This window comes from Gobio gobio, assembly GCF_949357685.1.
Source record: "Gobio gobio genome assembly, chromosome: 4".
In the NCBI taxonomy this organism is placed as follows: domain Eukaryota; kingdom Metazoa; phylum Chordata; class Actinopteri; order Cypriniformes; family Gobionidae; genus Gobio; species Gobio gobio.
Window position 1 is genome coordinate 24,250,428 of NC_137100.1, and position 11,873 is coordinate 24,262,300.

The following is an 11,873-nucleotide window of genomic DNA, read 5'->3' on the forward strand; positions in this document are numbered from 1 at the left end:
TGGAGCTGAGCAAGGCCGCAGGAGCGATTGAAGAGCGGGACTGTTATTATGGCATAGTCGCCGGCGGGACTTTTATTATGACACGGTTGCCGGCGCCACTTCCTATTTTCCAGTCATGAGTATGAGGTAACGCAACTCTGTTTATCGTATTAGATATATCTGAGTGTGTTGAAAAGGAAGTTATGACGTTCGCTCGGCGGCTGCTATGACACTTTCACTTTTTGACACTTTTTTATTCACACTGCAGTGAGAGTAAAGTGTTTCACTGAATAAAACCGGAAACCGAGGGTGACGCAGATATGACGCAATCGACAGGCGACTCCCTCACACGCATAGCTCACACGTCCCGGTTCCTTGGTTAAAATAGCAATTTCTCACGATTTACAAATAGTTGGAAACATTTGGGATATTCTAAGTACTCAACTGAACAAAATATATAACACTGGTCTAGTGGTTTCTGGATATTTTACTGCAAAAATCCTACATAGTTCACCTTTAAAGACTTTGTTATCACCATCTACAGCCACCAATGTGTTACACTAACATACCCTCTGATATTCATTTATGTTTATTTGGTACTGCAACTAGTAAAGAGGAAGAGATGGTCGGTTCATGCGCGCTCCCGCCACATTTCGCGCCAAAACGGTCTTTATTGTTTGAATTGCTCAATGTGTGAGAGTTGGCAGCCATGCTATTATGTCCAATTTTGTATGCCCTTCCCTCGCTTGCTTCCCTCCCTCCATATTGTTCACTCGGATGTACATCATTGCATGAGTGCCCACTACTGGTGGAAGGGAAGTTCACAAGTGTATGTAGGCCCCATCCACACGAAGCCAGAGCTTTTCCTATTCAATCTTTTTTTCCCCCTCGTTTCAAGTAATATCTGCGTCCACACGAGAGCATGAAAACGGCTCAAAACGATGTAGTATACATGCCAGGCCAGTATGTGGCGCTGTAATTCTGCTTGCTTTTACCATTCAAAACAATGCTGTGTGCTGGATTAAACGCGATCATTTTATGCGTGTTCATACTGTATGGTTTTATTTTTACCAGCTGAGAACTCACAAAGAGCTCATAAAATGTTCAAAACATTCAAAACAGCATCAGGATTTCCTCCGTTGTATGCAGAAAGGAATATCTGCATATATTGATGAGGCACTTTACCTCCTCATTGTTCCACGTTTGCCCTCTACTCATTTTGGATACACCGATCTTTCTGCGTCATCAAATCAGCTGACTTGTAGCGTCGCATCTTGTGACATCACATCACATCCTGTTTTTGGTTCGTTTACATGTCTTTGGTCCGTGTTGCGTTCAAATATCAATCGAACCGCACCAGAGTTCGTTTGGAAGCGGGCCGAGACCCATTGTTTTGGCGCGCACCAGGGTTCGGATGGCAGCATTCTCATATGTTCAAATGAACCGCACTAACCGAGCAATCGCACCAGGGTTCGTTTTAATCGAACCAAACATGACAAGTGTGAACGCACCCTAAATCTCGAATCACCTGTTTTAAAAGAAAAACTGCGAACAGAGAGAGGAGAGCCTGCTGGCAAAAAGAGAACGTGACAAGAGTTTGTAATAAAACAAGAATCAACATTGGCTTGGCTTTTCAGAACAGAACCGAGGGATTTGAAATATAGCAATGCAGAGATGGCATTTTTATTACTCAACAGATAAGGTATTTTATTGAACAGATAAATTGCCATGTGTAGCTCTCTAACAGAGTCAGACATTGTAAAGAATTATCTATTGTGAAGGGTCATATTCATTTGCACGCAGAGACGAAGCACAACCAAAACAATGTTCTTCTGCAAAATGCTAATCCTAAACATACACAGCATGAACAAAAACAGTTAACAACACAATCTCATGGCATTTCGTATTGGTGGCCAGTTCAAATGTATTTGTTGTATGATCTTCCTACAGCCCAGCCCAAATGTTATGTTTTCATATGTTTCACAATGTACGAATTCATCCAAAATAGCCACTTTGTAACATAGTTGTGTTTTTTCAGTGAAATCGGGTTGAAATATTCTTTAAAATATCTTCTTCAGAATAAAGAAAGTCATACAGATTTGGAATGACATGAAGGTGAGTAAATGATGACAGAATTTAGATTTTTGGGTCAACTCTCCCTTTAACCTGTAATAGTAATGCCTGTGTAATGTGACTGATTTATCTGACAGTCTGGCTTGTTTGTGTTAAAAAAGGATTTACTTTGTACAATCTTCTGAATTATGTATGAAGGGCGGAAAACTGCATGTGAATGAGAAAGTGGGCATCTGACAGCTGGACAGCATATGTGTTGGGAAAACTACAAAAGCAAATATAAAAGTTGGTTCAACCAGTTCCTCCACTCAAATCATTTGGTTTGTAAATAATAGGGAAACCTGGTTATCATGCAAATGAGTAATTCAATCGACCATAAACACACTATTAACCTACCCGTGTCGTTATATATTACCTTTCTCGTTGTGTTCGGTGTTTAAACATTCAATAGTTTTACTACAAACAAATACGACGCCACACACTATTCGAAGTGTCATCCATCACTCAGCAGGCCGGAGTTTGCATTGGGAGACAGTGTGGAAATGCTGGTCTGTACAGGATGGTACAATGTTTGTTTCAGCTCCCAACAGGCACTTGGCACCGTCCAGGATGGGCTGGTGCAGACCACGGTTAAGGAATGACTGTGGGAGTATGGTGAGAAGAGCCAGACCTTTTCAGGAGATGTGATTGATGTTGCCTCAGGCCATTAAGTACAATAGGAAGAAAAGAATGCTGAATTTATATTTGTGAGATTCTATTACAGCTCACCGAGGCCACAAACAGCCCTTTTAAGAACACTGCAATTGCGGGTCATTTGAGCTTGTCACAAAAAAAAAAGAAAGAAAGAAGAGAAATAGGAGGGAAAGAGATGGCTAAGAACAGAAAATAGAAACAATTTCACTAAGTGTTGGGATCAATTATTCTCTACATGCATAATATATCAATAAAATGGGCTTTAAAATATAGATGTTTGTCCTGTATTGTTCTTTGTTTAAGGTATAGTCGATCTCTCATGGCTGAGGGAGAAGTTACACAACTACAACAAACCATTGTTTAAACATAAGGAGTGACAGGATTTAGTAGAGGGAGTGAATGTGGACTTTCCAAAGATCCAGGCGACGGTATAAAACTAGCAGAAATTACGTAGACACAAATTTTCACTCAGAATTGCTAGTAAATTAATTGCACAACCAATAATAAAGAAAGTAGAACAAATATTATTTTCTTGTAAAATGTACACCATTGTTTTATTTACAACTTTTTTTTGCAGCGCTAGTTTTGGGAGAAAAAGAACGTGCTCATACTGATTGTATGAAGAAGGTTTTTGAATCCTCCCAAGAGGAGAGGCCCATGTTTTGGGAAGCTGAAAGCCATTAAAGTAATTCCGCTACCTTGAATGTCTGGAAAATGTACAAGTACATTTCTGGGAGGACCTTTTGATAAACAAAAAAGTGATTTGTTTGTTCCCAAATTTAATGTTTCCTTTCTTTGTCATTGTCGACTGCCAGCCTGAGCTCCCCTGATGATTTGTGTTATCCTGTTACTCTGTCCTTGAAGGTTGTTTGCTAGTATAATTAGATAAGTGTTTTTAATTTCAGCTTAGTCAAATTTCAACTAATAATAATAATAAATGTTTCTTGTGTGCCAAATCAACATCACGCGACACTGAAGACTGGAGTAATGATGCTGAAAATTCAGCTTTACCATCAGTTATTTTAAATTGTACCACTATTTCATAATATTCGTTTTTACTGCATTTTTTGGTCAAATAAATGCATCTTTGGAGAGCAAAAGGCTCTTTTTTAAGGGAAATTCTCATGTTCCATTGTCGCTTGGCATTTATTCTATATTTGCTGTCCATTTAACAGACAGACCTTCAAAGGGAGCATTCCTCCTTTGTGTGCTTTGTCTCAAAACTTACATAAGGCATTTGTCCTTTGTGGGAAGCTGGAGCTCCATAGATTCGGGCACATCACATGCTCTGATAAATAATACTTTTCATAGGGTTTGGCTCTGAGGAAATTCCATTGCCCCTGTAGGGCGGCCCACTTCTACCTGTCTCAGCAGCAGCACTGATCCCAGGGGAAAATCGCTCTGTAAACAATTACCAGCTTTCTTCTGTGTTTTCTGTTTGGCTAATTTCTCCTGAGTCTGTGCTAATGGAGGAAACTTCCCACTCAGGGGAAAATTCTCACACAGTCAAATTCCTGCTCTTGCTGCTCCAGCATTTCTTTTTTTAAAATATCACAGATTTGACTCCTGCAATAAAAAACGTAATTAATCACCGAGGAGCAATTTAATGTGCACTATGCCATTCAATAGATTGGGGTCAGAGTAAAAACAGTAATATTTTTTAAATATAATTACAATTTAAAATGTTTTCTATTTTAATATCATTTAAAATATAATCTATTCCTGTGACGCAAAGCTGAATTTTCAGCATCATTTCTCCAGTCTTCAGTGTCACATGATCCTTCAGAAATCATTCTCATATGCTGATTTAATGCTCAAGAAACATTTCTTATTATTATTAAACTTTGGTTGACAGTAAAAAACGATCATCTCATGAAATCAAACAGCTTTTAATGACAGAGTAACTCCTGATAACACAGAAAGTTCAAAAGAACAGCATTTATCTGAAATCATTTGTAACATTATAAATGTCTTTACTTGGTCAATTTCATTTGCCCTTGCTGAATAAAAGTATTAATTTCTTTAAAAAAATCTTACTGACCAATTCACATTCAAGAATCTTTTTTTTTTCTTAGTGCAAAGAATCGTTTCCCATTAAAAAAAACGTTTGTGTAATGGAAACATTCCATGGATGTTAGAGGTTCTTCATGGATTGTGGTGCACATAATTGTCTTGATGTTTATTTTGATTTCACGAGAAATCATTTATGGGATTAGTTAGCAGTTGAAGGTGTGCACATGTTAGACGAATAAACTATGATCTGATCTAATGTTCAACCCCTTGCTGGATGTGTAGGAGTCACCGGGCTACACCCTCAAATCACACGGATTCCTGGAAGCAGTCACGCCACCACGTTAATTCTGAACAGTCTGTGAAGTTTGTTCTACTGTACATGTGTGCAGAACAAATACGCTGCATTTAAATTCACTTTGTGTACTCTTGCAAATGTTTTAAAGAGCTCCCATTGTAGGTGTCACGCACGCACGTCACAATTCTGCAAACAGAAAGACAAGCTTAGATGACATTACTCAGCCTTACTCATTCATTTTGGTTGGGAAGGGGAAAGGGAGTTTTGATTAACTTCCTTATCAGTTATTGGAAGAATGTTTTTCACATTGCGCATAATTGTCACTTAAAGTTTAAGCGAAAGGTCAGCCAAAAATGAAAATTCAGTCATTATGTACTCACTGACAAACCTGTATGACTTTCTTTCTTCTGGTGAAAAAAAAGAAGATAAAAAAACAACAAAATAAAAGGACACAAAATATCGTCTTTATTCCACAGAATACATTCAAAGTAATGAGTGAATTTTTTTTTTTTTTTTACATTCAGCAGAATATGAGAAGCTCTAATGATTCCAAAAGGGCTTTTTTGCAGCAGTGAACCATTTTTGGTTTTCCAAAGAACCTCTCTATACGAGAACCATTTTCTCAATAATCCTAAAAACCTTTTTTCTAAGGAACCTTTTGTGCAATGGAAAAGTTCCATTGAACTAGATGCCCAATTGTAAGTGAAGGTTAACCTCAGAACAGGTATGCGTGCGATCCTGTGATGCATGGCACATGAAACAAATACAAATTCTGCTTAAGGGCTCTGGGCTCCAGCCAGTTATTCATTCTTAGAGATGATTCTCCACTCCCCGAGCACTTAATGCACTCCTTTCCATATTTCAAAAAATCAGCTGATCCACTTTCAGAATTTTAATGAGGACTTCTAACAGCAGTGCAGCCTACTTTCCCCCAGAGCCAATGTAAAAACACTTCTAAAAACTGATTAGATTAGAAAGTTTCAATTACTCTTAAAATTGTGTTCTCCAAGGAATGTTTAAATCTCATCAAGAGGACATTACTGTATTGTTTGGAATAGCATAGCCTGACAGTATTTTTTCCCACTTTAACAGTCCAGCTGTTCCATAAACAAAACTGAACTTCCTGAAGAACAGGGCATCCTCCGTGCCTCCCCAATGTCATTAACCGTCCCCTCGGATAAAGTGTGAATCATGTGTCCAGTTGGAACACAGTACTGTGAATTATTATTAACTAATTGTGTCCAACTCGACTGAACTGATGGATCATTGGTTTAATGATATCTGGGAGGTTGGAACAACAAATTCAAAAGTGCGAACAGAAAGTTCTGTTTTCACATCCTGTTAAGAGTAAATCATTCATGCAGGATGTAAGTCAAGCAAAACTCAAAGGCAAAACAATTTCCGTCTTCTCTTAAGGGGGCATTGTTTTTAGGCATATGTTATTATAAGACTGATAATATTAATGATAATGAATACATCAGTACATTTATATAAACTTCCCAGAGCTCTCATAGAATTCAAAACTACATACATTTTTTTTTAAAAGAGTAAAAACAAGAAATTCATTAAGAATGAATAGATTGAAAATATAGCAATGGTGGTGTTTTTTTTTTTTAGGTACAGATTCAGCAATTAAAATGTATATTCTATTATTAAGCGTTTGGTCAAATTGAGCTCCTATCAGCTATAGTATACTACATATTGCATCTGCAATATTATCACAAAGCTCCCTCTTGTGGTGTAAACACGCCCCTCATGCATCTTCAGTAGAGTTGCCAAGAACTACAAGTACCAAGAACGGCAGTCAGTTGTGCTGCCATGACAACCAAACCAACGCACATCACTCTAGTCTCCAAATTTCACTGTGACTTCCAAACATGGTGATAGTTTAATAACGTTGTGTTTGTAAACTATAAGACACATTAGCTGGAAAACTAATCGTTTTAAACATAATATAGAAGCATTGAGAAGAGCGAAATGTCTTTCAAAACTGGACAAGTGGAAAACATTAAGTTCCCCTGGTAAGTTGCAAACTTTGCATTTTAAATTAAATACCAACTTCTAACATGAAAAACTGGAAACTTATTAAGACATTATTCCAGCAGATGTTCTTTCCCCCATTTTTGGACTATTCAAAACGTTTTCTTCTGAATATACACTTATAACTTCTGGTAAAGCTCTGTGTAAGCTAAGTTAATTCTGTTATGACTCTTTATTTCCAACCTGCAAGAGGTTGGAAATAAAAACCTGCTAGACCGGCAACCGTAAAGTTGTAATTAACTTTAAGTATTCTTTACCCTTTTATAAATACATCCTCAAATTTCAACATAAGATTTTTTTTACTGAGCTCATCTGGTACTGCAGAACAGGAATGACCACAACTCTTGTCTTTGTCTTCAGGTTCAAGGAACGGCTAAAGACTAAATATATCAGGGATCTGAGGCAAAAGCAACAGTTATCTGGAGCATTAGATAGTCGCAAATGGCGTTTTTTGTCCCCGGGCCTGGACGATTTTAGAGACGGTTACCCGACAGTCAGTAAAGAGCCCTTCACCCAGTGTAAGTGTGGACCCTCTCCGGTGGTCTTTGGGATGCCGAACCACGCTTGTTCAGTGAAGTTTCCACAGAAGAGACTGAGTAAATATCAAGTGTGTTACTCAAAGCAGAATCCCCAGAGTCAAGCTCAGCGGGAGTTCATTGATGCTGTCGAGCACAAACTCAAACAACACCCTCTGGCCCTGTATCCACATATGGAGAGCGCTATGACACCAGAGGTAAAACCACATTTAAAGGTGTAGTTCAGAACAATTTACTGTTTTTTTTTCTTCAGTCGAAAATAAATTATGTTTTTTGAGGAAAACATTCCAGGATGTTTCTCCATAAAGTGGACTTCAATGGGGTACAATGGGTTGAAGGTCCAAATTCCAGTTTCAATGCAGCTTCAAAGGGCTTGACACGATCCCAGACGAGGAATAAGGGTCTTATCTAGCGAAAGGATTGGCCATTTTCAAAAAAATTATATACTTTTTAACCACAAATGTTTGTCTTGCGCTGCGCCACGTAGGCCTATTACGTAATGACATTGGAACGGTCTGAATCTCTCCATTACCAGACAGATATCACTAACATAGGCTGTGACATTTTGAGAAAAGGCACTCGACTGTATTTGACAACCCAAGAGGATGTAAACAGCAAAAATGAATCGAAACAGGGGCCACTCGTTTTAGCCAATAAGAGAAGATCTAATTGGCTCTCTACCAATTGCGTGGGTTTGGGCAGGAGCCTTTTTGAATTCAGAATATTTTGTGAATATTTTTATAATCTTTAAAGACCCACTGAAGTGCCTAACACGCAGTGCAGTGTTATTCAATGTGTTGATGTAATTTCCACTGAAACAGGAAGACAGGGGAGGACATATCGAACAGCTCCTCTGTCTGTTCGCTTTTCCTCCAAATCGCTTTAATATATAACATTCTGTGCAGAATTCAAATGGATAAGGTACATTTTCGTGGTCTGCGCCGACTCTTGCATAGGATCCGCTCTGAGCTATTGTGTCTCTGGAACGGAGCAGACTGCCGCGGTTCGTGTGACACTAAATTTGAAAACACACTTCATTCGCCCCAATGAAAAGCATTTTTACACTGTATGAATTGTTTCCTGTCCCCTATTTAGTGCACTTTGTGCCATTCACCATGTAGAAAATTTTAGCCGTAAATTCAGCATCTATTTGGGGGCGGGGCGCTTTAGATTCTCGAGCATTTGATTGGACAGAAAATCTGAAGTGCAAAATCACTGATCCATTTTGGAGAAACTGAGAGATTGTACGTTTTGAACGCTTATCTTCTAAATGCGAATTTTTTGGGGCAAACTAATTTATAGATAAAAGTACTAAAAGCCAAAAACTTTTGATTTCATGGGGACTTTTATATATATATAGGCTATTTTTTAATGCATCAGACATTTATAACAGTATTATTTGTGTTATTTTACCCTCATATTAAACCACAAAAACTAGTCAACACTGGGGTTTCTAATATAGCTGCTTATGTAGTACATTTTTTTCTGTTTTGTGAGCCCATTCACCAGTGTAGAAGATTACCCAACGATGATGACTTACAATTCAGAGAATCCTAGAAATATGAAAAGGGTCCACTGGAAGCTGTGGGAGTGTTTGGGAAACCTGTTTGGAAACAGTTTTGTGATTCCATTTGGTGCTGCTAGTGGCACAGAAATATCTAACAGCAGCTTTAAATATGACAGAAGATGAAGCAAAAAATAATTAATTGCAATGTATAATACAGACAATGCCTCCAAACTTTTTCAACAGTTATTTGATCAGGTGTTGTCAGTCCTGGATCCGGATATGTGCATGAAGGAAGAATTGTCCATGACCTCTCCAACAAAGAAAATGGAACATCTAGAAGAAAACCGAGCACAGTCTGAATTCTCAACTCCGGAGACAATAAAACCATCCATCACCAACAAGTGATTTTCCTTTCCTCTTCTTTTGTGCACGTTTCTGGTTTTGGTTCTGATCCCATTCCATTGGAATGGAACGGGTCACAATGTTAGGTTAAAAACAGTATTCCTATTTTAATGTCACATTTCTTTTGGTGGGAGACATGTTACATGTATCATAATACCACTCCTGATGCTCTTCCTAAATTTCCCAAGACCTCAAAAGGAGAAATGTAAAGATGCCAGACCAAGAAATCCCTATAAATGGCAGAAACTCAAAGAAACTCTGGGTGTCAAAGAAGACCAGATGGCGAGTGTTAAACACTTGCACTCCGTATCACTAGAAGATGACAAGCAGATGATTACCAAGCTCTTCTGTGAATGGATTACTTCACTGGTAATATTTAATCATGTACACATTAAAGTACTAATCAGAAGACTGCTAGATATTACATTATATGAATGTTTTCTCAGGGTGGTGAGACCAGTGATCTGACAGAGTCAACCATCTTGGACCTGTTTAAGAGCGACTATGAGAAAAAACCCTCTGTGACCTTACCTATTAACAAGCCAGATCCTAACCAAACTACAGCAAAACTTCTTAGCGCTATAGAGGATCAGTATAAAGACCAGTGTGTTAATGAGTTGACTCAGGTTGGAGACATAGCTTTTTGTTCTTAATACATAACTTTTGTGTTGTTTACCCAAAAGTTTGTGATTGAGGATTAACAAGTGTCTTCATGTTTGTACAACAGGCCTATAAACCCATCAGACCCCAGGCTGCCAATGATCCTCAAGCCCTGGCAGAGATCACAGGGGGTCTGGACTTTGAGGAACAGCTGAGTGAGCAGGTGACTTTTATAGCATCTACGAAGTATAAAAAGAGCAAATAATGTGACAGCTGATGATGAGGCAAACCAGTCTGATCTCTATTAAGTTGCTGGAGATCCATTCATATTTTCCTGTCATCTAGGATAAGGAGCTGAAGCAGATTCACGGCATTCAGGCATTCAGAGAGTTCATTATCAAAAAGGGGATAAGAATGCCAAGGGTAATTGACGAGCGCGTTCACATTCAACTTCAACTGAATAAATATTTGATGCATTGAAGTATATGAAATATATATTTTGAATGTAGACATAATTACATACTAATAAATTATTGTATTAATGTCCTTGTGTAGTTTCTCAGTGCTGTATTCTCTGAGGATGAACAGAAGAACAGGATCAGAGGCTCCACATCATCTAAAGGGAGAACTGTGCATTAAACTCTTGAAATAATATTCCCGTATGTTGTTTTATTGAACACATTCATGCATCAGCTGCTAAATGCAGTTCCCCAAACTACACTTTTTCAAGATTAAAAAGGAACATTTTACCCCCAAGCCAGATTTCTGTACAGTTATTTCATGTTGAAAAAAGAAATAAATACAAACAGGGCGTATTTGGCACGGTTCTCTCTTCCTCTAGTTTTCTTTATTCATTCATAAAACGTTCACTGAAAAACAAACACTGTGTTCTCAGCATCCTGGTAGGATTCTTTCTAAGAATTTTTCGGTAAATATCCTGAAGTCTGCTCTTAAGCTTTCTGCCATGCTAATGAGCTGCACTTGTCTACATTTTTCTGCCAGTTAAAAATGGCAGATGGCAACAGTTGACTTAGTAAGAAATATTTTGAAGGCGGGTCTAGCGAAGGGTCAATTGTTATTAGGTGTGTTCGACCTCATGCGGCACTGCACAGACCAAAGCAGTGCATGGAGGTTACCACGAGAGCAGTCATCTGGCTCAGTCGGCTTAGCTTCTCAAGAATAGTCTCAGTCTCAGACGTCACGCCAATGGACTGCTGGCGGAACGTCTGATGCATATGGCAAACTTTTCTGGTAACACTTCAGGAGTTTCAAAAGCGTCATCTGATTGGTTGAATTCTACAAGATGTCCGCAAGACGAGTGTGTTGCGTTCTTTAACGGTCCGCCTGGAAACAAATGCCTCGACTCAACTCCCTCATGGAAAAGAATGTTGTCGAGTTTACAAAAGATTGGGAAGTTCGCGGCTACATTGTTGCAGTAAATGTCTTGAATGAATCGTTTATAGACACACGCCGGTTTGTTATTGGAGGGACATCGACTTTACATTTTCACTCCCCTATACATGATGCAGAACAAAATGAACTGTGACTGGTTGCGTTACGTCAGTCAAACGTCCTCTTGGGCTGTCCTTGACCAATGAAAGCTGCAATAGAGTCCAGACCTTCAGCCGTCAGTCTGAAGGTCTAGCTACACGAGACTACTCAAGACTGGCTGTATGAGCTTTGATGACAACATAGCTATTTCACAATAGGCTAGATTCACTGCTGACAACAATGT

General features: G+C 38.6%; 1 protein-coding gene across 1 annotated transcript; it reads left to right on the top strand.

The window, feature by feature from the left end:
- Positions 1 to 7,030: 7,030 nt before the first annotated feature.
- fam47e (family with sequence similarity 47 member E) lies at positions 7,031 to 10,777 on the top strand (the record flags this gene model as incomplete). Its single annotated transcript, XM_079815249.1, has 8 exons — positions 7,031 to 7,074; positions 7,454 to 7,826; positions 9,380 to 9,537; positions 9,727 to 9,907; positions 9,985 to 10,164; positions 10,266 to 10,361; positions 10,484 to 10,561; positions 10,694 to 10,777. 8 exons carry the CDS (start codon positions 7,031 to 7,033, stop codon positions 10,775 to 10,777), a joined length of 1,194 nt encoding a protein of 397 aa, XP_079671375.1.
- Between the last annotated feature and the right edge of the window lie 1,096 nt (positions 10,778 to 11,873).